The sequence below is a fragment of the Propithecus coquereli genome, unplaced genomic scaffold, assembly GCF_000956105.1.
Source record: "Propithecus coquereli isolate 6110/MARCELLA unplaced genomic scaffold, Pcoq_1.0 Scaffold94, whole genome shotgun sequence".
Lineage (NCBI taxonomy): Eukaryota > Metazoa > Chordata > Mammalia > Primates > Indriidae > Propithecus > Propithecus coquereli.
The window spans coordinates 3,001,891-3,026,770 of record NW_012155729.1 but is presented as its reverse complement, the minus strand read 5'-3'; the positions used below and the strand labels follow the sequence as shown (position 1 = coordinate 3,026,770).

Genomic DNA, 24,880 nt, shown 5'->3' with positions numbered 1-24,880 from the left:
CTTAAAAGGATAAACAAGGAGATGCAGAGAAGGGAGCCATCTGATTTCTTTCATCTCTGATTTGGCGTTTCCACAGGTATAATTTGACTTACCAGAAGACCTTGTTAAAAATAGTATTTAAAAAGTAAAATTTAGATTTTAAATTAGAAAAAAGAAGCCTCTCTTTTAAACTGAAACTGTTCCAGAATTTACCCCGTTTCCCTTTCCACATACGGAGGGAAGGATTTTGCTTTAAATCACCTCAGGGGTACTGGCAGGGCACAGGAGGTCAGACAAGATGGGCCTGGCTGACAGCAGTTGGAGCTGAGTAATGGGACAAGGATTCATTACACTGTTTCCTCAACGCTGTATGTGGTCAAAATATTGCCATAAAACAATATTTTCTTAAAATGTGAAGGTAAATTTTATTCATGAGTCATCAATACCTTTTTTCAGAGAGTAGAGGCCACACAAGCTGTCACACAGAAATCCCATTTCCATCACTTAGAACACACTCAATTCTTTGGATTTCTCAGAGAAGTTGGCTTCTGTTCCAGGTGGGAATCCTTCCAAACCTACCTCTATGGGGCCCATCCGCGTTGTGGCCACAGAGCCCCTGCAGAGGTGGTCAACATTGCTGCCAGCATCCATCTGTCTGGGCCAAGCAGAAATGAGGGAGAGGGAGGCTGTCCTCAGTATTCTATGAGGAAAGGATAGTCTTTGTGATTCTCAGTTCTAAAAAACAAATCAAAAATAGAAGCAAAGAATGATTAGTTTTAAGAGAAACATTTAAATGATATAGTTATGTATTTTTAAACTCCCTACTGTGTAAAGTTAGTCTTTGGCTTCACTCAGTGGCCCATTTTCAAACAGAAAGGATTATGATAAGAAGGTTTAGTTAATCTAAAATGTATATAACAACTACTTATTCAGGAACCAGTCACCCAATCTGTATATTGCTTTCTTAGCTTTAAAAAGGAGCCATATTTACACGGGGAACGTGGCCAGTCGGAGATTCCTGTCTAGGCTGACCATGTCCTTCATATCTTCTTCTGTTAATTCAAAATCAAACACCTAGAATCAGAATAAAATGTTCATGGAAAATTTAGTTCAATTCACATTTAATGGAGCATACATTACCTACAAAGCACTGTAGGTGCTTACCTGCAAGGGACACACAGAAGTAAAGGAAACACTTCATTAGACACATGGAGTTTACCTGAATCACAGCCTAGGTTCCCAAAATGCCCTTTGATTTTGATCATTTGACTGGTGCTGGCTCAGCCTGAGCTACCCTTAGGAAACCTTGGAATATAAACTGCTTTCATTTTATGAGAGTAAAGGACATATGGGAAGATTTACAAGGTATAGATAACAAAGAATTTTTCCCACTGACCCTCTCCCGAAAACCAAATCATTTGTTCTGCATACCCCACCGACAAGGGAGCCACTTGGGCCGTGCGACTATTAATGCTATCCACATCATGGTATAATGTTTCTGAGTAACCGCTTTTCTTCCCTCTAAAATGGTATTCTGATCCCTCCACTCTTTCATTGCCTCAACACACTGAGGAACGTGGCCCCTTCCACAACATCAGCTTCCTGCAACAATGCCGGCCCCAACCCAGCTGCGGGGCTGGATCAGAGGAAAGGGAGGGGTAGGCTACTGAGTGATCCCAATGTGCCCAGGAGGGTGAGGGGTTAGTGGGACCCCAACCTCTACCCCCACAGGAGTCTCTCCTGAAGCCAGGAGAAATCAGCTACACAGTGCCAGCAGGGATTCTGACTGTGGGAGAGCTGGGGCAGGCAGTGGCTGGGATGAGGGGGAAGAGGGGATGAGGGCAAGAGTGAGCAGTTCTACAAGACTTCCTACCAACCAAGGGCTGCTTCATGCAGCGGGACTGAAGGGCACTCTGGGGCCTGGCACACTGCCCTGGCGGCTCTAAGGGACCCCAGCACTCCTGCCCGGCTTGGTGCCCTTCACCCCTCTCCCAGGCTGACCCTGTGGACCCGGCTCCTGACTCCTCCTGACAGGACAGATGCCTGTTCCCAGCCATCAGCTCACATCTGCTTTGCCCCTTGGGTCACATGTCTGCTGCAAGCAGTCTAACTGCCCAGGAATGGCATTGCCCCTCAGTGTGCACAGACCTAGTGCAAAGCAACAGGGCACTTTGGCTGTGCCCAGAGGCCCTAGGGGAGAGGAAGCCCTGAGATGGAAGGAGCCTGGGTCCCTGGATCACTGGTGCAAGGTCGACCGCCAACACCTATGGTACAGAGGACCAGGCCTCTGCTGTGTCAAGATACAGGGATCATGGGGCTGTTTATACAGGAGTCAGCCTGCCTCAACTAATACACAATCCAAAACCCTCTAACATAAAAGAAGGAAAATACCTACCTGGATATTCTCTTTAATCCGCTCTGGGGTGACAGATTTGGGAATCACTATCACATCCCTCTGGATCTGAAATCGGATCATAATCTGCAAGGAAGAAAAAGTCCAATGTCACACAAAAGAAAATACCATGAAGTCAAATTTAAGTTATTTCCTAAGAGTGAGTTTTATTGTACAGTAAAAGTCCAAAAGTCAAACACAGCAGGAGCTGTTATTACAAACGCTTTCGTACCAAAGGCCTTTAGAAATCAAACTCACATCTTCCAAGCAATCTGTCAGCACAGCAGTAATGATGGCAACCAGCCCAAGGAGGAGGTCAGAGGACCTGCCCAACCCTTCACGAGAATTCCTTAACCTGTGTCCAATCCCCCAAACAAAATGGACATTAGAACCAAGAAGACTATAATAAATGACTTCTCTAGTCCATTTCATACTCGCTGTGCGTGCAGTCAGTGGGGTGGAGGAAGAGGGCCTGGGAACTCATCCTCTGTGTCTAGACAGGCCAGGTGGCAAGAGCGCATGGCTGGAATGAATGGGAGAATGGCTGCAACCAATGAGCTGCCCAACGAGGTCCTGATAAGTCATCAACTTCTCCAGGAATGCTAATCCCTTCCCAGGAACTGCCAAGCCCCAGGACTCTGGGAGGACGTGGAGCAGCGAATTTCCCCTTGGGACAACCCTCCCCAGTACCTGAGCTGAAGACTTGCTGTGCTTCATAGCAATCCTCTGAATCACAGCGTCGTCCATCATGTTAACCCCCTCACTAGAGAGATACAGCACAGGGTGGTGAGCCAGAAGATCCAATGTGGATGTTCTTCTCTTTAAAAAAATAAAACCTTGCTCCAAAATGAAAGGTTTATTATTCTATGATTGCAAACATGCTCACTATAGGAAATTTAAACAATGCAGAAAAGCACATCATCCCAAATTCGCTGTCTGAAGATAAGCACTGCTCACATTTTGGTGAATACAGCTACACTATCTCACTTTTCATGTGTATTTTGTGCTTTTCCTCGAGACCCAGGTGGCAATGTCAGAGCACACAAGGCAGTGGGTTCTCCACATGCCCCTCCAACACTTATGGACTCCATGACTTCTCAGCTTTCTACTGTAGGACTTAGCAGAGTGCCTACAGCACCATTAACCAACATTGTCGATGGTGACGGTATCTCAGAAAAGTTCACCCCAAATACCATGAAGAAGTTAATATTGCGAACATGTGGAACATTTACTGTAAGAGATTTTGAAGATTACCACAGAGTCTCTATCCCTTAACATCTGTCCAAGCAAGGGCAGGCCCTAACAGCTCTGTGAACCATGTTTTCAACAAACATTTATTCCTGTGCTACTGTTTTTCAAGCTTTGGGCTCGTCACAGTCCTCAAGTCTCCTGAAGGAACCAAACAGGGCAAGTTTTCTTCCCCTCTTCCTCTGATGGCTGCCCACTCACTCCACCAGGGGCTCCTCTACCCCAAAGCCCAGCTGTGGAGTGTGACCCAGCCTTGAAGGGACTCCCCAGCTGCTACTAAGTTCATGCCCCATTTCACATGGAAAACACACAGGTGATAAAATCCAAATGATTTCAGCCTTTCTGGGACTCCTAATGAGTCCCAGGCACTGAGCCAAGGGCTGGGAATAGAATGAGTAAGATACCGTCCCTGCACTCAGGTAGCTTTGACTAGTGGAAGAGACTGAGAAGAAAATCATGACAAAATGGGATAATGAAGGCTGTGCACAAAACATGAATAAAAAGGGGACAGGAGGACTTCCTAGAAGAGGTGCTGCTGCTCTGAACATTTGATCAGAAACCAAAGTTAGCCATGTTTTTAAAAAGATAAGATTTCTGATTAAAGGGAATATACAAAGGCAGAGACTAGAAAGAATATATTCTGTCCAAGGAATCACAACTTTATATGGTTGATCCACAGAATGGTTGCAGGGAGGGGGAGAAATGAGGCCAGAGGCCAGCAGAGGCCAGGTCAGCTGCCCCTCACGGGTCATTCCAAGACTGGGAGAATTTTTAAGCGGGAAAGTGACACAGTCATACAGAGACAGCTCCCTTCAGCTGCTGTGTGAATAATGGATTGGAGTGGGGTAGATCGGGTGGGGTGGCTTAAGGGTTCCTCTGATAACCTTAGGGAATTCTTCCTCAACCAAGGCAGTGCCGGTGACAACAGAGATCAAGTGACAGAGTCCAAGTTTTCCTGCCAGAATCATCAACAGATCCTGGTGCTGGCTGGACTGGGGTCATGCAAAGGGATGGTTTCCAAGTTTCTGGCTTAGGTGGCTGAGTGGGTAGTGGCCCCTTAGCTGATGGAGGGAGCACAGCACAAATTGCAGGTCCTGGGGCATTTGCATAGCCTGACGACAGCGAGGTCAGGGGACGTCCTCGCAGAGGTCAGCAACTGACTAATGTACTGGTGAGGTGCTCAGACAGGGGTCCCCTCAGGCTGGCTACCCTCCCAGAGTAGCCCCCCCAGAGCCACTTTCCGGCTTCCAGTAACAGCTCCTTGCCTTCAGCCCAGAGGCATGAGAGCTATCGACAGCCCCTGAGGCCCCTCCATACCCCACCCACACTTTCACGAAACCCTCCTCCAAGTCTCCCAATGAAATGAGAGGGATGGACTATTTCCCATTAGGCCCCTGACTTACACAGCCACTGACCATTCTTACCATGAGCCACCAAGAGGACGGTAAGCGGTCACAGACACATTTCTGGACTGGCAAAAATCAATCAGATCCTTCTGATTAAGATATGGGTGGCACTCAATCTACAAGAAGAATCATAGTTAACACAACAATGCCAACCACTAGGTATGCTAGAAAAGCTCTAAAAGGGAAGCCCTACGTCTATGTCTTGGCTGTTACTAATTAGCTACAAGGCCCATCTCGAGGCCTGAGTGCTTTTGTCTGTGAGAAGGCTAGACTAAGCAATCTCCAAGTCCCCAGCTGCTGTCAAGGTCTCTGCATCTGTGGCCTTTGGACACCTACCTTATCTGAAGGCTCCAATATCACCTGTACAGCAAGGCCATCCCTGAGCACTCAGGCGAAATCTGCAATACTCTATAGCCCCCATGTCCTTCCTGTCCTGTATTTCCTCTACAGCACCTATCATTATCTGACATCTCATATATTTTATTTATTTGCTTATGATCTGTCTGTTGTCACCAGAACTTAAGCTTCAAGAAGACAGGGATTTTTGTCTGAGTTTTTTTCTGTTCATGGATGTCTTCCCAACACTGAGAACAAGCTAGACATATAGAAGATACTAAAAAAAATATGTTGAATGAATGAATGAAACTGGGTAGTTAATACAAGTGACAGCTACATGTTACAGGTGACCCCAGTGAACATTTTAAGAAACTGGAGAGCAAGATTGCTGTCTCTTCCATATTCTTCAAATTCTCATGTACAATTCCAGATTAAAAGTAGACTTAAAATAAATAATCATTTAGCATGAATTAAAGAGAACTATGAATTGTGCCTTTGCTCTCAGGAACATGCTAAGTTCTATATTCCTGGGTGTCCACAACCATACCAGAAAACAGACCCTCCACCCCACCTCATCCACCCAGACTATACAACAATCATTCTCAGGTATTTAAAGTGCTGATCACCTGGAAATAGTGACACAAAAAGAAGCTATTATTCATATAAACATATGTATAAACTTATATATATAAGATTTTAAAAGAAACAAAACTAAACTATGTTAGAAGTCAGGTCAGTGACTGCTTTTTGTAGTGGTGACTGGAATAGGACATAGCTGAGCTTCTGGAAGCCTGAAGATAGTTTTTCTTTTTCTAGGTGCTGAGTACTTTAATATGTTCACTAGTGAAAATTCATTGAACTATGTATGCTCTTTATGATTCATGCACTTTTCTGTATCTACGTTATACTTTAATTTTTTCAAAAAGCATATTTATTGAAAAAATAGAAAATAGAATGTGATGCTCTATTCTTAACACTCCCAAACTGTGAACTACTCAAGTGCCCATCAACAGTAAAATGGGTAAGTTGATCGTGGTATGTTCACACAATGGAATATCACATGGAAATGAGAATCAATGATCTACAATCACAGGCATATATGGATGAATCTAACAAACATGTTGTGAGAAAGAAGCCAGACGCAAAGGAATTTACGATGTATTATTATTTTACTTTTATTTTTTTTCTTCTTATATTTGCATATTATTTTATACATACAGGCTCTTTGGCATACATTATCTCAGGTATCTGAGCCACACAACCACACTTTGTTATTAAAAAAATTCATCTATAATGCTGTTCTAAGTATTTCCTGCAGGGCAGGGCTGGTCATGGCAAATTCCCTCAGTGTTTGCTTGTCTGGAAAAGACTTGATTTCTCCATCAATTGTGGAACTTAGTTTTACAGGATACAAAATTCTAGGCTGGCGGTTGTTCTGTTTCAGAAGATTGAAGATGGGGCCCCATTCTCTTCTGGCTTGTAAGATTTCCACTGAGAAATCTGCAGTTAGCCTGATGGATTTTCTTTTGTAGGTTATTTGTTGCTTTTATCTTGCTGCTTACAGAATTTTTTCCTTTATTTTGACTTTGGCCAGGTTGCTTACTGTGTGTCTTGGAGATGTTCCATTTGCTATGAATCTTCCTGGTGTTTAATGTCCATCTTGTATCTGTATGTCTGAATCTCTGGCAATACCAGGCAAGTTTACTGAAGTAATTCCCTCAAACAGGTTTTCCATGCTTTTAGCTTTTTCTTCTTCTCCCTCAGTGATACCCTATAATTCGAATGTTAGTTTGCTTCCCTTAGTCCCATCTCTCTCTCAGTGATTGCTCAGACTTTTTTATACTCCTCTACCTCTTTGCATGACTGGGTTATCTCAAGAGCCTTGTCTTCAAGCTCTGAGATACTTTCTTTTCCTTGGTTTAGTCTGTTTTTGGAGCTTTCTGCTGTGTTTTGAAATTCCCTAAATGACTCTTTCATTTCCTCAAGTTCTATTATATCCTTCCTTATGTTGTCTAGCTCTTTAGCAACTTTTTCATTGATTTCCTGAAAAATTTTTTGGCTTCTTTTTGTTGGTTTTCAACTTTCTCTTCAATTCCATTCATCTTATTTGCCATCCATATTATGAATTCCATTTTTGTCATTTGGCAATTTCTTTGTGGATGGAGTCCACTACTGTAGCTCCACTGGCATCGGTTGTGGAAACCTGGGATTGGCAGCCACCAAATCTCTGCTGCACCTGCTCTCCAGTGCAGTGTCACTGCACAGACTCTGAGCAGCTCCCCAATCAGCCCAGAGGTCTGCAGTGGAGGAGGGAGAACCCTCGCAGCTCAAGGTGCCTGCAACTTTCATTCCTCTCCTAAAAAGTGGTGTCCCCTCAGGTTGCTTCCACTCTGCTGTCTTCCCCTCTTCTCAGTAGTGTGAATTACATTGGGGCCCTAGCTTAATCTCTGAGTTGGTGGGTGGTACTTGTAAGAATCAGCCAAATCCTGTTTGTTTGAGTCAGTATATATTGTAATGAGCTATACAGTTGTTCTCCCTGTCAGTGGTTGATGCTTGCAGGAAAGAGCCCACTGCAGACATGTTCTTTTGTGCCTGTAATAGGCTCTAGCCCCTTAGAAGAAGCACTTGAATGCCCCAGGAAATGGGAGGGGCCCTGTAGCTCCAAGGGATAGCTTGTTCTCCAACATGACAGAGGTGGGTTGAGGAGCCAGGCTGGGCAAGGTCAAGCTGGGCGAGCTTGGAGAGCTCTGCAAAGTAGGCTCTAAGGTAGTTTCCCAGGCTTCCTCCGCTGGGAGGGGGAGCCCAAGCATCTTCCCCAAAGTGGAAAGACTGCTCGTGGGGAAGGGGCCATCTGTAATTCACCAACTGGTTACTCAGAGTAAGCTCTGCCCCTCTCTTGCTACCCCTGCCCCCACAGTCTCCTGCCAGTGTCTATTTGCAAACAGGTGCCAAAACGCACCGCTTGGCAGCAATGGCTCTGTTGGCTGGGAACTTCACCGCTGGGGAACCACCCTAGTATGACAACGTGATTTGCCTATGGTGGGATGGGTGTTCCATCAGATTGCTGAGGCTTGGACCCACACTGAATTCTCCCTGTCAGTTCTGTCCACATGGGCATATCCCCCGCCCCGCCCCCCGCCTACAGAGTCAAGCTCTTAAATCTTTTCCTTGTGCCCCCTAGCAAGGCCTGGGGGCACAGGACCTGTCCTGTGTGTCTGACCTGCTGGCATGTATCTCTGGGGAGGGCTGGCAGGCAGGGAACTCCCAGACTGGGCACCCCTGGGTCCACTGTAGGTCCTCAAGGGGAAAGGTGTGAGCCCCACTGTCTGTGGAAATCTCAGACTGGAGGATGCGCCAGCTGGGGAGATGTGGTCGGTCCTGAAAGGCTTGGCTCAATCTGCCCTCCTGGCTGCAGTGGGCAGGGGAGGGAGAGAGTCTGAATGGAAGATAGCCAGGACCCCAGCTCCTCTCGTCCCTCTCCCAGGAAGGAAGCCTGCACAGAATGTCCACGCTCTGGGATCACTGTAGTTCTCCACACAACTCAGTGGTTGCATCTGCGCTTGGGCTTATAAGGGTGAAAAAGCTTCCAAACAACTAGGTAGCCCGCTGATTACCAACGGTATTTGGGAAGGAGAGATGGAATTCCCCCTTACCCCTTCACTGGGCTCTGTGCCTCTCCGGGTTTGATCCTGGCCAATATCTTTTCTTCTTTTTCCTTTTCCTGTTTTGCTTTGCAATTTCCCTCTGTGAAGACCCCAGCAGGCTGCGGCTCTTCTTCCTCTGAACCACACCTGAGCTGTGCCCATTCCCCCCTCTCCTTTATCTAAAACCCTTCCTTCCCTCTGGGACACTCCAGCAGGTAATGTCTCTAGTCAGCCATCTTGCCCTCTCTCCATATTATTATTTTAGCTGTATAAAGTTCAAAATCTAATCCATGCTCCTAGAAATCAGAACAGTGCTATGCTCTGCAGGGGTGGGGTATTGGTTGTGCTTTGTTTTTTAAACTGGATGCTGGTCACAGAGCTACACTCAGTTTATGAGAATTTATCAAGCTGCATTCTCACATGTGCACTTTTACATTTTAATACAGTAGTCCTTTCATCATAAGTCATCTCTCTGCATTAAAAAATGAAGTGCCCAAATCTGTTTCTGCAATCCGTGAGCCTAGTGTGAAGGCATCTGGTCATCTATGCCTTCCTGCTGCAGTCTGCATGGTCTGGAGGAGGTAGAGGGAGGTCTATGTTCCTCTTACAAGGGTGAGGTGTCTGCCAGGACACTTCTGAACACACCTGATAAACCTGCCTGTAATCACTCATGGGGGACCAAAAGCCAGCTTACGCCCTACCTGCCAACAGTACCACCTAACCAGACCCACGTTAAAGAAAGCCACTTCCCTACTCACCCCATCACTTGCCTAACTGCTACCATAAGTCACTATCTGGATAGCCACTAGAGGAGAAGAATGCCTGTTTCATGCCCCACCATCCTCCCATTTTCATAAGAGCCATATGGAAGTAATAGCTGGGAAGCCAACTACACCGGTTAAGCCCTCTGCTGCTTCCACCATCTCACCTGGTTGGTTATTGGCTTGAACCTCAACCCAGGCTTATTCAAAAGCCTCTCAAGCTGTTCATGGTTGAAGTTTGACACCCCAATGTCCTTCACCAGCCCCTCGATCACCAGATCCTCCATGGCCTACAAGAGAACAAAGAAATCTGTTGGGCATGCAGGTGCTGTCTACTTCACTGATAATCTATGCCGCTGGGCAACTTTGTACAGTATTCTAAAACTAGCTCCATCTCATATTTTTAAAATACTTTACCTGAAGCTTCAAAAGAATTTCTGCACTCAAGTTCTAATTTCAGTTCCATTTCTTACTAACTGGGAGAGGCTGGGCAAGTTACGTGACCTCATGAAGTCTCAATGCCCACATTCTCAAGAGGAGGACTGCATTGTCCCTGTCACAGAGTTACTTTAAGCATTATGTGAAATCATACACAGAAAGCATTTAGCTAAGGCTGGCATCTAGCAAACACTCAACACATTTTAGCTATTCATCTTCCTATTACTCTGAATATCTGTTGATATGGCATCTGGCAAGTATGTCCACTGCTGATTTTATATGCTCACCTTTCTTTCCACCTAGATACTGATCTTCTTAAGCACACTGATGGGTCATCATTCTATCCTACCCTCACCATATAACATTTTAAGGGACTCAATGGCAGAGCAACCTAAATCTTTGAGCTATTCACTGACCAGCAAACCAAGCTGGCCCTCAGCTCCAGGAAGAGCGTGGCCTCATGTCAGTGTCAGCGGTTGGCATTAAGTTCTCAGTGATCATGAGGCCAGTGGCCAACGAGTCAACGTGCACCCATTACTCCTCAGTTTTGTAATCAGAGCCTTGCTTGTACTGCATGAACACCCTAGAGTTTAACCCAATTCTTTCAGGAGAGGCAACACAGTGTGACAGAAAGAGCTGGGACCCATGGGCATTGGTCCCCATGGTCAGTCTGTGTCTCACTCTGGTCCTAGCCTGGGACTCCTCCCTGTCTATGGCTCCCTCCCACCCCTCTCCATGGAGGACCACAGGTGCTCCCTAGGCTTCATCCATCAAGCTCTTCCCTAAACTCAGCAAGTTTAAGTTTGAACTCACTTTCCTCATAGGCCTCAAATGTGCCATCCTCTGTCCCTCATGGTGGTTAGCAACATACATGCACTTGGTCAGCCAATCTATGATCTACTTCTTTGAGACTCTCAAATCTACTGCCTCCCTAATTCCCCTGCTCACAACTTTACTTGAAACCCTTGCTGGGTTTCCTCTGGACCCTGGAAACAGGCTTGACACTTGGTAACCCTCCCCCATACTGCTCCCACCTCCCCAACCCCAGCTTCCCTATGTGGAAAATGGATTTTTAATTTTCTTTTTTTCTTCTGTATTTTCTAAAATAAACATGATTTTTTTTAAATAAAAAAAAATGAATATTTGAGAAAAAAGGAGAGAAGTCTGTATTGGCTATCTCTAAAATGTTTCAGAGAGAGGCACCATACTAAACCAAAAGTAATGAGAATGTCATTTGAGGTCTCTGAGTTCTCCAGGGTTTATTCCTAGTTCATGCTGCAAACCCCGCACCTCAAGTAGACAACCCTGGCATCTTTGAACACGAGAAGTGCAGGTCTCACCACTCCCGGTTTGGAGACTCACCACAGGGGTGAAACTGTTTGGCGGTGTGCCTCTGCTTACCTCCCACGTGTCCAGGAAGTCTGTGTTACTGGGTATGATCATGCCATTGTGGTCCATAGGCAAGTCTGTTTCTCCAGGCTGTGAGAACCAGAAGAAAAAGAACTTACTGGGGTTCATGAGGAGACTGGGTAGAGGGAGGACCAAGATGTATGAAAAAAACTCTGTGTGTCAGGAGATCTGTGTCCAACCCCTGGCCCTGTCACTAAACAACCCCAGCCTGGCCATTCGACTGCCCTTCTTCAGGCTTTAGGCTTCACCTTTATAAGATCAAGGGTTCAGTGGACTGAATGGCTGGCAAAGTCCTGACTAGCCTCGAAGTTCACTGTCCATTTCCTACAAGGTGGGGAAGGAAGACCTTGTGTCCTCGCTAATGGCCAGAAAGTAGTTTAGTAATTTCAGGTGAAGAATAGGGAAAGAGGACTTCCTTCATGTCTCAAGAGCACAGTCAACCTTCTCCCAACCTCATTGTTAGGATCCTTTTTTCCTTTCCTAGAATTCCCATCATGATGAGAGATAATGATGTGAGAATACAAAGGTGCACGGGAGGTGGGAGACAGAGCAAGACACCTCGAAAGGGTAAGAATCTAAAGTCACCCTTCAGAGAAGTTGTAGCTATTAATTTGCAATCCACCTGCCTTGCTCATGCAGAACCCTACATAACATATTACAGGGTGAATGGCATAGACACCTAATCATTTTCCTGAGAAATGGTGGGAAAATGTCAAAAGTTCCAGCCTAATCCATATCTTAGAGGCATTTTCCATTATAAACAGAAGCAACAACTCACTTCAAAGCCATATCCCATGCTGATATTTATCTATGCCTCCACAAAAATGCTGTCCTGGCCTCATCCTTGGACTCTGATCTTCTGATCGTCCAGCATCATGCCCAGCCTAGAAGTTTCTACTATCCAGAAGACATGCTGCTGCTGCTGCTGCACTATTCTCCTCTGGAGTTGTTGAGTGATCTGAGACCTTTTTTTTCCTACCACCTATATATCCAAAGACAGGAACCTGTGAAAGGATGAGGGCAGGCAGGAAGTAACATATTTGTCCTGAACATATGCTTCTAGGCCCAAATAATCTTAAACGTTTTGTGCCTCGGTTTCATCATCTGTACAATGAAGATATTAATAGTGCCTACCTCATAGAACTGATGAGGATTAAATGAGTTAATATATGTAAAGCACCTAATTAACAGTGCCTGGTATATAATTAAAATAATGCTGGTTGGTAATAAGTACAATATAGCTATTATCATTGTTTTAATTACGATTCTCTGAATGCCCTGAACTTCAAATACAGGCATCATTCTGAATCATCCTTCTTGTTCTGCTCTCTGTCAGTGTGACTGATGGACAGCTGCCTACCTCCTTTACTGAAACTAGATACAAAGCCTTAGAGTAAAGCTGAACTAGAAATGAAGTGGTTTTTGCTATTTTATTCTAAAACAATAACCAACAGTTTGGCACATACCATGGGACCCTCACATAAGGTAGATGTACAGAGACTCCTGAGGAGCAAAGGTCACCCCTTCCAATGTAGGAAGAACATTCCCTCAAGAACTTCACAGGTGCCACCTGTGTGACTGGGCCATTGGTCAGGTAGGCTGTCATCTCATCTCAGCCTGGGGCAGATGTGAAAGGACATCTGGCCAGTACCCATAGGAGACTGAGACAGGGAAAGCTGCTGAGGAAGGTTTGAAGGTACAAAGGGGTCTGAGTGAAGAGAATAAAACCAAGTGAACAAAGAATCTACCTCCATAACCAACTAGACCCTGCTGTAGGTGAACAAGCAAATATCTCCTATGCTGCAAAACAGCAGTCACTTCCCAAAGAGAACAGAATCTGCAAGCAGAGATAAGGCCCAGGACTTCACTGGGACTTGGGAATGACTTAAGCAGCAGCTTTGAGCATCAGTAGTTCCTCATCTGATTCCTGCTTTCACCTACAGACTTAGGGGGGGAAAATTTACTGCTGTCTTGGCTCAGAGAAAGTGACTGGCTTGAAAGACAGAACTGTGGGGGCCTCAGAGGTCCTCCAATCCAAGTCTTTCCTAAAATGAGGCCCAGAGATATCAAGAGGCCTGCACAAACCCTGCAGCCAGCCTGTGGCAGATGCAGCGCTGGAGCCCTGGGCCCAACTGCTGGTCCATGCTCTTTCCACCACAGGATGGGCTGTGCCCACAGGGAGGAGGGGCCTGCAAAGTGCATATCTAACCACCTGCTGAATGGTACCTTGAAACCCATGGGCCAGTGCATGAGGTAGAGGTCCAGATAATCCAACTCCAAAGCCTTCAGACTCTTGCTGCACGCTGTTTTCACCAAGGACTTCGTGTGGTAGGTGCACCACAGCTACAAAGGAGAGGGGAGACTATTGTTGCACAGGGCCAGCACCCAGAGCTAACATAGCACCCATTCCTTGGTCCCACAAAGCTACTGTCTTGGACCAAAAACATTGACGTTGAGACAATAAAAAATATAACACAACAGGTTCTGAGGGAAGGATGGTGACATTATCCTCAGAAAAGTTCCAGGACTCCCGCAGGGACAGGCATCCAACACTGGGCTCCTTCTGCCTGACTGCTGCTCAGGGGAAATTTGGCATTTCAAGCGATATCTGATGGTTATTTGAATCTACTGGGACCCAAACCCAAAACCAAAATAAAAAAAACAAAAACAAAAGAAAATTCCTGCAGGCAGAAAGAATATGAAGAAAAATCAGAATCTCCATATTGTTTCCCACTTGCACAGATTCCACGTCAAAGGCGCTCTGTTACCAAGGCATCATTACCATGCAGGTTAAACCAGGTGAGTTAGCATATACTGTCTGATATTTATCTAGCTATTTCCTTCCACATCTCCCACTAAGTAGAAAAACTTGTAGCTGTTTTTCCCCCATTTTCCCCCATTATGCTTTTGTTGACTGTGATAGAAGGTAACCTGAAGGTTCCATCATGGCAAGTGAAAAGCAAAAATGCTAAGTTAAACGAAAGTAGAAGAAAGGAGATTAAAAGAAATGAAAACAAATGACAAGCACAATGTATTAACTATGTAAAAAATCAGACAAAAACCAGAAGTAAATACATGACATTGTTAACTGTAGTTGTCTCTAGGTAGTGAGTATACAAGTAATTTATTTATTTTTACTTACATTTCTATGACTTTTCTAAATTTCCAAAATAATGAGCATACTTCCACTGCCAGCTATGACCTACTTAGAAGCAACTTGTCCCCAAATCAAGGGGTGAATCTTAGGATCCCTGTTGTCTGTATCCCAACTTTAAGAACTCAGAAGAAAGGCTCGTCCCTCGGTCAGGCACACGCCAAGGCCTCTCCCTTACACCCCTCTGCTCTAGCGTAGACAGCAATGATGGATGACAAAAATTAACTGTCTTAAAGTACAATAGAAGGAAAATTGGTCATAGAAACAACATTGAATCTTGGAATTATGGAATTTTAGAACTGAAAATTATTCAGGAGATTATCAAATCCAAAGTCTCGCTTTAGAAACAATGACGCTGTGACCCTGTGATGTCCAATCATTAACACAGCTCTGAATGACAGGTGAACCCATGTCTCCTGATCTCATAGTATTTCATTCTACTTCAAAGTCAAAAACAAAGGAATTCTCTAATCCTCCGCGATCTCGGTCTACCCTCTGTCTTTTCTACAGGCTTGTCTCCTGACTGTCATTCCCCAGCCCTCTCCCATGGTGCAGTCCAGGCTTGCATTATCTCCCACCCACACCACTGTTAGTGTCTCCTAACTGGTCTCCTGCCTCTGCTTCAAATGCATGCTCCTTTCAGCTGCTACAATATCGCATACACAACACAAGTCTCCCTTACCTACAACATAAATTGCTGTCCTTAAAATCTTAATGGTTCTCCTTTGTTTCTAGGAAAAAGCACAACTGGTTACATGGCACACTGGGACTTCCACAGCCTGACTCTGTCCACCACCCAGCCTCACTTCTCCTAGTTCTCTGTGGCCTCACACTCTGTGATCCAGGAACAACAAGCTTCTCACAAATCATGCCTTCAAATCCCTGCACCTGCCCTGCTGGTTCATGCCTCGTGTCTGTGCTCAAGCTGCTCCCTGTTCAAAATGCCATCCCTGACATTCTCACCTGCACCACTCCCAGTTTCTTCTTCAGCAGATCTGGGGTCAAATTTGGAATCTACATTTTAATAATCACCCCAAATCTGAGTTTGGGAATCACTGTGTAGACAGAGTTCATGAGGGTTAGAGCTTTGTCCTACTCACCACTGCAGCCAATGTGCCCAGCACGTAATCAATTTTGGTTTCAAGGATCTGTTACTAATTGGGGTATTTGTGTGCAGTCCATCTGCACTCCACCAAATAAATAATATGAAGCAAATAAATGTACACATAACCTAACTGAGCATGTTTGTGAAACCATGAAAGTTCTTGTCCCATAAAGAAACTGAAAAGCCCTCCAGCTGTGCTGTCTCAGCTCTCTGTTACCGCAGCCCTGAGTGCCTGAGATCCTCACATACTTGCCACTAAGAAGTCTTACCTTACTGACAATGAACAGATCCTCCCGTGTCACGGTGCCATCCTTGATCTTGGAATGGATCCCTGCTCCAATTTCATTCTCGTTATGGTAAAAGTAAGCACAGTCGAAGTGCCGGTATCCTGAATCAATGGCCACCTTTACTGCCTCAATCACTTCTCCTGGACAGGCCTGCAAAACCAACAAAACGGTATTCCTGCCAGTCAGAGGAAACCAACCCAAATTTTTCCCTTTTCACCCAATAATGTGGAGTCAAATGATACATAAAAATTAAGTCACTGAATTGGTATTATTATCAATCAGTCTTAGAATAATGTCAGAGTCAGAAAGAAATTTACAGATCATCTAAATTCCAACTTCTTCACATATTTCAGGAAAAACTATAGGTATTTTTAGTGCCTACAGAGAACTGAGCTAGGTGCTGTGTAAATTAAGAGAAAAAAAGGAGAATTCTTCAATCCGATAAAGAATATCCATATTTTTTTTAAAAAAAACCTAGGGCACACATCATCTTAAATGTGGAAATGTCAGAAGCATTTTCTTTAAAATGAGGTACAAAACAAGAATGGCCACTGTGCTGGAGGTGCTAGCCAGAGAAAGCAGCTAAGAAAAAGCAATTTGTGGCTTAAAGATTGGAAAAAAAGGAAATGAAACTACCACTATTTGCAGATGATACAGTCATTTATGTAGAAAATCCAAAAGAATCTACAGGCAAATTAACAGAAATAATATTACAGTTTAGCAAAGTGGCTGGAAATATGAATACAGCAAAGGTGAAACAAGTAGAAAATATAATTTCAGAGAAATATAATTTCCAGCAGTATTGCAGACTATCAAGTACTCAGGAATAATTCCAACGAAAGCAATGTATGCTCTCCACAGGAAAAACTAAACAACCATGTGAAGAGATGTTAGAGAGGAATTACATCTAGGACAATTTAAGAAGTATACTATGCTTGTTGAAAATTAGATTTAGTAACATAAAGATGTCAATTCTCTCTAAACTCATCTACAGATTTAATGTAGTTCTAATCAAAATCTCAAAGAAGTTTTTCACGGAACTTTATAAACTACAAATAAGGAGCAAAAAAAAAAAAAAAAAAAGCCAGGCCCTGGGTACATGCATCTGTCAAAACTCATCAAACTGTACACTGTAAATCTGTGTAGCCTATTGTACAATTGTTCTTCAATATAGCTGTAAGGAAAAAACAAAAAAGAACAGTCAAGACACCTTTGAAAATGAGCAGGGAGGGGCTGCTTGTCTATTAGATGTGGGGACTTATCATGAAGCTGTAGTCATCAAGGCAGCCCTGAAGGGCACACAGACGGACGAGCTGGCCACTGTCACAAGGCAGAGTCCAGGCCTCCCCTTGCTCTCTCATGCTGTGCTTCAGCCGTCTCCATGAGAACACTCCCAGACTAGCTGCACCAGGATGAGATGTGCGGAGCCAAGCACAGTAGCCTCAGCCATCCCAAGAGAGACCAGTCAATCCCCAGACACGCAAGGGAGCCCAGCCAAGCTCCACGGAGCTGCTCAGCTGCCCACACACGAGGAGCATGCCACTTGCTGGTGCATGCCACTGAGGTCTTGCTTAGCTATGATGCAACATCCTGGGGCAATAGAAAACTGATGGGAGGTTTGTGGTGCTCACTCGCTATTAAAAATAACCAAATAAAAACAAGCCTTTGCTTGGACGAGTGATGAATGATTATGATTAATTCAATTTTATGTTCCTGAGGCCCAACAACAATAACAACAACCAAAAAAACCAAAAAAAAAAAAAAAAATGTTGAACAGGAAATGTTTGACCAATGTTGCATCACAAGATATCAAAAGAATTTCACTTTGAGCTAGGCTGATGCCACAGCACTCTAGCACAGGCAAGAGAGTGCAAGAAAAAAAAAAAAAAAAAAAACCAAAAACCAAAAAACAACAAATATTTTGGCCCCTAAGCATGTTTTCACATATTTTCTTTATCCTATACACAATAAAGTCTGGACTCCTACACTAAACTGTGTGCACAACTAAACAGAGCAAGAGACTCAAAGTTTAATCCATCGTGTGTTTATGGAGTGGCTGCCAAATGCATGTCCTCGGCTAGATGCTGAGAGCCAACATGAGCAAAACCACGTCCTTGACCTCTAAGAGTTAGTTGGTAAGCAGATAGGAGAAAAAATTGAAATAATATTTTGATAAGCAGGGGTTGAGCATTCTAATTCCAACTCATCCAATAAATTCCCATGTGACTCCTTATATCAACATCTTTTTAAATTTTTTTTTTAAACGGCAAATTTGAAAGGCTTTTTTTAGTTAACGCCACGCCTCAAGTTGCTGGCAGGAGTTAGAAAAGTTCGGATTACAGAAAGTTATCCACGGTTATCAGAGGGGAGGGAGTTGCTGATCAAAGGGCAGAAGGCTCAGACCGAGGAGCAGATTTCAAGGTCTACTGCACACCTGGGTGGCCACCGGGAATAATAACGTGTTACATATTTCAAAATAACTAAGAGCGGAAACTTCCAATGTCTCACCATAAAAAACGTTCGATAAGGGAGGCGATATGTTAACCAGGCTGATGTGTTAACACGCCGCAATGTATACACATGTCGAAACATCACACTGTATACCATAAATGCATAGAACTATGATAACGTCAATAATAATGATAATAAAAAGTAGAGAAAGATTCAAAGTGCTTCCACTATCAGGCAACAGTCAGGCTGTTTCTACATAGGGAAGAAGATGAAGCCTCCAAGTTTCCTTTCAAAGCCCAGTGAGCAAATTCCAAGGTCTCCTTATCTCCTGACGGAGATAAGGCGCCCCGTTTTTGAAAGACGCCCCTTAACCCCCGCTGGCGGCAGCCCCCCGCCCGTCTCAGCCCCGCTATGTTTCAGAGAGAGAGGCCAGAAAAACCCGAGGGCAGCGCTCCATGCCCCCCAGCGGCGCCTTCGCCTCACACACCAGCATCCTGTCAGGTGGGCGGGAGGCGAAGGTCTGCTCGCGCCTCGGCCCCGCGCCCCCCGCCTTCGGGTCCCCCCACGCCCTCCGGCCCCCGCCCCGCGCCCCAGGCTCTCCTCAGCCCTCCGTCCTCCGCCCCCGCAGCAGCCCTTCCCCGCCCGCGCCACCTTCCAGGTGCCCAGGCCCAGGACAGGGATCTTCCGGCAGGCTGTGGGCTGCTCCGCATCCATGCCGCACCGCCTACCAGGTGCCGGGGCTCAGAGCGGCTTTCTCCACACGACTCCGGGCGACTCCCAACAGACGCCGCGCGAGCTGACGTAGCGGCGGCGGTAGGAGCCCCGATTGGCTGGGAGCGCCGCGAGGCGGACACTTCGATTGGCTGGAGGCGCAGCCGGCGGGCGCCGCGATAGGCTGGCGGCACCAACGAGGGCTCCCGCGCTTCAGGTGGGGATCCCCAGCCCGCGGGCGGTGCGCGCTCTCTCCAGGTGTGTCTTCCCGCGCGCAGAGCGCGGGGCGGCGCAGGGGCTGAGGAGAGACGCCAGGCCTCCGGGCGGGGGCCCTCTCTGCACAGTGGAGACGAGAGCCCCTCGTTTCCCTCGAAGCAAGGTCTGGGAGGCCACCTGGTCTGAGGCCGTGGAGACGAGGACACGTCAGCGAGAGGTTCCCGCCTGCCCGGACATGGAGCCCTGCGGGCCAGAGCAGGTCCTCACAGGGAGGAGCTCGCCGGGCTCTCGCCGGAGAAGCCCCTGACCGCGCCGGAGCAGGTGAGAGCGGGGAGCAGAGAGAAATGGGGGGCGGTGACCCCGAATGGTTGGGGACACAAGCCTGAGGCCAGACCGGCCCGGCGACCCCGGGAAGGCGTTGCCCTCGGTTTCCTCACGTGTGAAGCGTGGTGTGCAGATTGGCTGAGTGAGGTGGCGCTTGGCGGCCCCCGCACAGGTGACGAGCGTCCGGCAGAGGAGCCCGCGCTTGGGGGGGGGGGCCCGCATTCTCGGGGCGTGGGTCGCGTGAACCGTGATCGCCCGAAGTCCAGAGTTTGCGGCAGGGCTCGCTCCTGGCGGTGTCCATGCTGTGGGTTCTGACAAATGCGTGACGACGTGTGTCCGCCGCTGCAGAACCGTGCGGAACGGCGCCACCGCCCCACGGCACCTGCGGGGCCTCTACCCGTCTCCGTGTTCGCTCGTTCCAGAAGGTCGTGGAGCTGGGCTCGGGCGACACGTAGCCTTTCCAGACTGGCTTCTTTCACTGCGTCACGGGTCTTCTCATGGGTCGATAGCGCATTTCTCTTTGGCGCCGAATAGTATCTCGTTGTCCGGGTGGACCAGTTTACTCATCTACTGAAAGGCATCCGGGGTTGTTCCTAAGTGTTGGCGAGTAAGAATTAGTCTGCTATACACAGCTGTGTGAAGGTTTTGGTTAAGCACCAGGCAATGCAATTGCTGGATCATGTAGTGGAATATGATCAGTTTTGTAAGAAACTGCCAAACTTAACGTCCGACAGGGCTGTACCATTTTGCGTTCTCACAAGCAATAAATGAGAGTTCCTGTTGCCCCACATCCTCACTAGCGTTTGGTGTTGTCAGTGTTTCGGATTTTGGCCCTTCTATAATAACAGATGTGTAATGGTATTTCACTGTTTTAATTTGCAATTCCCTAGTGAGAAGTGATGCCAAGCATCTTTTTATATGCCTGTTTGCCGTATCTTTAATGAAGCGTGATTTCAGATCTTTTGCCCATTTTTAAATTAGGTTGTTCATTTTCTTATTGTCGAGATTGAAGGGTTTTTTTGTGTATTTTTTTTTTTTTTAAGACAGAGTCTCACTCTGTTGCCCTGGCTAGAGTGAGTGCCGTGGCGTCAGCCTAGCTCACAGCAACCTCAAACTCCTGGGCTCAGGTGATCCTTCTGCCTCAGCCTCCCGGGTAGCTGGGACTACAGGCATGCGCCACCATGCCCGGCTAATTTTTTCTATTTTTAGTAGAGACGGGGTCTCGCTCTTGCTCAGGCTGGTCTCGAACTCCTGAGCTCAAACAATCCACCCGCCTCGGCCTCCCAGAGTGCTAGGATTACAGGCGTGAGCCACGGCGCCCGACCTTTTTGTGTATTTTGATTAGCAGTCCTTTATTGGATGTGTCTTCTCCAAAAAGAGAATCTAAGATTTATGACCTTTGAGAAATTGCATTTGGCTGAACCAATGAAGGTAGGGATTGAAGTCTAGTAGGTGATGGAACAGGACTCACTCCTGGCAACAGAGCAAGGAAACAGAGCGAGACCCTGTCTCTACAAATAAAAAAAAAAAAATTAAAAATTATAAAGAAATTCTTGAACATTCTATGCTTGGAATGCATAGACCTTTTTGGAGTAGATGAGAAACATAACAGTGATTACCTGTGGAACAGAGCAATGAGGCATAAGGCAGTTTTTAAAATGTTGGGTATTGCCAGGTTGTTTTTACAATATACATGTCTTAATTTATAATTTCTTAAAATAGTTCATAAATTGAAGCAATGTGAGAAAAGGCATTTTTATATTTCCTTACTGGGACAAAAATGTAGGTTTTAACACGTTTTTTTATAAGCATTATTTTATAAATAATTATTTTATCGTTGATTACATATATATTGAGAGAAAACACACACATTGTAAATCAAGTTGATTACTATTTAGAGTGTCCTTCACTTGAGCTTTGGAAATATTTTGTGACTCTGTAGAGATAATTTTATTTATTCAGAAAATAAAATCGAGGAAAAATAATTGTATGATAAACATAGTTACTTAAATATTAGTGGACAACGTTCCTTCTAACACAGAACTTCAAACATGGTGAAATGCTTGTGGACTTTATAGGTTGGTTCTTCCTGCCCTCTGGTGGCGATTTCTCAAAATGCAGACAAAGCTGTATGAAGGGGAAATAATTAACTGTCGGTATACCCAGGCAGGTGAACCACATTCCGAATTTTAGAGATTTGAGGAGCCGGAGAAATCATCTTACTCAATTTCCTCATTTTAATTTTGCAACATAATCATGACACCTCAATTACATAGTATCTCTTGATATTACTGACATAAAATTGAATTGTAGCATCTCAACTTAGATATTAAATTATCCAAAGCTACAGTTATTTTCTATAAAATTTTACATTTGTGGTTTAATCATAGACCTTATGCCTGCCACATAAGGGATGTTTTGCAAATAAATAAGTAAATAAAAACACTTTTAAGTGTGTTTACTCCTTTTCCTACTATTAGGTAAGTCCTTTAAATGTTCGGTTTTTTATTCCTCATCACCACCCTATGCGCTGTGTGAAGTATATACCCTATTATTCAGATTTCACAAGGAAACAGAATTATACCGAAGGAGGCTGAGAGAACTTAGTAAGTGGCAGGCCCAGGGGTTGAAAAACAATCTGACTCCTCAGTTTGTGCCTTAACTTTCCTTCTTTTAAAAATCCATATAGTTAATTAATTGTGAATTGATTTTAAGGCTTTAATCAGAATAAGAGTTGGTCATGTGCAGCTTGCAAAATATAATAAGATATGATTTTTGGTTAAGGCGTTTGTTTACCTTATTTTTTCACACATTAATGTCTGTCAGCCTCAAAGACCTAGGTTCTTCTATAAAGTTTAAAAATGAAGCTCCATGATTTTAAGGAAAGTGAGTTTTAAGAATATCTAAAGGAAGGTTTTTTTACTTTTCAACTGAAGAATTTAGAAGGAGAACCAAGTGTTAATGTCATTTCCATGGTAGGGCCAAATGGATGCTTGTGGGACAATAAACCCTGGGAAAGAGTACAGAATTGAAGGGTATGATTTCAGATAAAAATCATTATTAACTTCAAAAAGATTTTTCATCATTATGAACTCCAAACTAAACTTTCTTAGAGTTCATTATCTAAAATAGCCTCATTAAAAAAAAAATTCTTGGCCAGGTACAGTGGCTCAAGCATGTAATTCCAGCATTTTGGGAGGCCGAGGCAGGAGAATCTCTTGAGGCCAGGAGTTTCAGACCAGCCTGGGCAACATAGTGAGACCTTGTCTCAAAAAAAAAAAAAATTAGCCAGCTGCAGTGGTGCACACCTCTAGTCCCACCTACTCAGGTGGCTGAGGATCGTTTGAGGCTGGAGTTCGAGGTTGCAGTGAGCTGTGATTATACCACTGCACTCCAGCCTGGAGTGTTCTTATTAACCACACTTTTGGGTGTTCTTGTAAACTATACTTTTGTGATGGATAAACCAAGGCAAAGAGAAGTTTAGTAACTTCTTCAGGATTCCAGTCTAGTAGGTGATGGAGCAGGACTCACTCCGGGGCACCAGGGTCAGCCTGAAAAAGCACAATGTGCTGCCTTGTGTATGATGGCCCACCCTCCTGCGTGGGGAAACACACATCATTATCTGCTGTATATCTCGCTCCTGTTACACTTCAGTTTTCCCAAGTAAGTGTGTCTGTTGGAGAGGAGGAGTGTTCAAAAAATAGGAATTTACCATTACTTTTTTAATGAAGCATTGTCCTGGAAAGAAAGGGACACTTTGGAGAAGAGGACACATTCTTTCATTTGTTCTTATTTATTATGGTTGTGGTATGATATATATTAGCAATAAACAATTCAAAATCGAAATTTAAAAATAGTACCATTTTGGCCAGGCATGGTGGCTCACGCCTCTAATCCTAGTACTCTTGGAGGCAGAGGTGGAAGGATTGTTTGAGCTCTGGAGTTTGAGACCAGCCTAGCAAGAGTGAGACCCCATCTATTAGCTGGGTGTGATGGTGCACACCTGTAGTCCTAGCTACTTGGGAGGCTGAGGCAGGAGGATCGCTTGAGCCCAGAAGTATGAGGTTGCAGTGACCTATGATGACACCACTGCATGCTAACCAGGGCATCAGAGCGAGACTCTGTCTCAAAAAAAAAAAAAAAGAGTACTATTTCAATAGCACCACAAGAACTTGAAGTAATTATGATGTGTAAATCTAACCAATTATGTGGATGTCATAACTGTATGTCAAAACTGCAAAATACTTATTAAAGAAGCACTAATTATGGAAGACCTAAAAATATACAAAGATGTGCTCCAGTCATGAACTGGAAGTCTCTTAAGGTAATAACATTAATTTTTCCAAAATTAATTTATAGAATTAATGAAATTGGAACCAAAATCACACATGATTTAAAATTGATAAGACATTTCTAAAATTTAATGACAATTCAGAGGAAGAGAATAGCCCAAGCCACGGTGAAAAGGGGAGAGCAAAGTTGGAGAGCTCACACTACCTGGTTCAAGGATTGTTGAAACATGAAAGCTCCAGTAGTCAAGTCAGCAGTGTGGTATTAACAAAAAGACAGACACATAAATCAATGGAACTGAAAGAGAGTCCAGAAATAGACCAGCTAAATATTTTCAATTGGTTTCCTACAAAGTTTTGCAAAGGCAATTCAATTGAGGAAGAATGGTCTTTTCAACAAATGGTGTCAGGAACATCCATATGCACAGAACCATACCTTACAATGTATACACAAGTTACTCAAAATGGATTATGGACCTAAGTATTAAAACATAAAATTTCTAGAAGTAAACATAGGAGAAAAAGCTTGTGACCACAAGTTCAGCGAATATTTCTTAAATATAACATAAAAATTACTGTCCTTAAAAGAAAAGATAAAATGTAATTAATTGAAATAAAGAACTTCTGCATTTTAAAAAACCCTATTAAGAAAATAAAAGGACAAGTGACATACTAAGAGAAAATATTAGCAAAACATATATTTAATAAATAATTAGCATTTAGAATATA

The 24,880-nt window shown here is 44.6% G+C and overlaps 1 protein-coding gene across 1 annotated transcript; it reads right to left on the bottom strand.

Moving 5' to 3' along the window:
- Positions 1 to 442: 442 nt before the first annotated feature.
- Positions 443 to 19,348, bottom strand: AKR1E2 (aldo-keto reductase family 1, member E2). Its single transcript, XM_012664924.1, has 10 exons — positions 19,263 to 19,348; positions 16,143 to 16,310; positions 13,841 to 13,957; positions 11,606 to 11,683; positions 9,934 to 10,056; positions 5,044 to 5,141; positions 3,062 to 3,134; positions 2,375 to 2,458; positions 971 to 1,053; positions 443 to 714 (listed from the first exon to the last, which is right to left on the bottom strand). The coding sequence occupies exons 1-10, from the start codon at positions 19,323 to 19,325 to the stop codon at positions 672 to 674; spliced, it is 930 nt and encodes a 309-aa protein (XP_012520378.1). The 5' UTR covers positions 19,326 to 19,348; the 3' UTR covers positions 443 to 671.
- Between the last annotated feature and the right edge of the window lie 5,532 nt (positions 19,349 to 24,880).

Coding starts and splice junctions, on each gene's coding strand:
- AKR1E2 (XM_012664924.1), bottom strand. CDS start 19,325: ATGGATGCGGAGCAGCCCACAGCCTGCCGGAAGATCCCTGTCCTGGGC. Junction 16,311..19,262: donor TGGGCCTGGGCACCTGGAAG/GTGGCGCGGGCG, acceptor TTGGTTTTGCAG/GCCTGTCCAGGAGAAGTGAT. Junction 5,142..9,933: donor TCAAGCCAATAACCAACCAG/GTGAGATGGTGG, acceptor TTCTTCTTGTAG/ATTGAGTGCCACCCATATCT.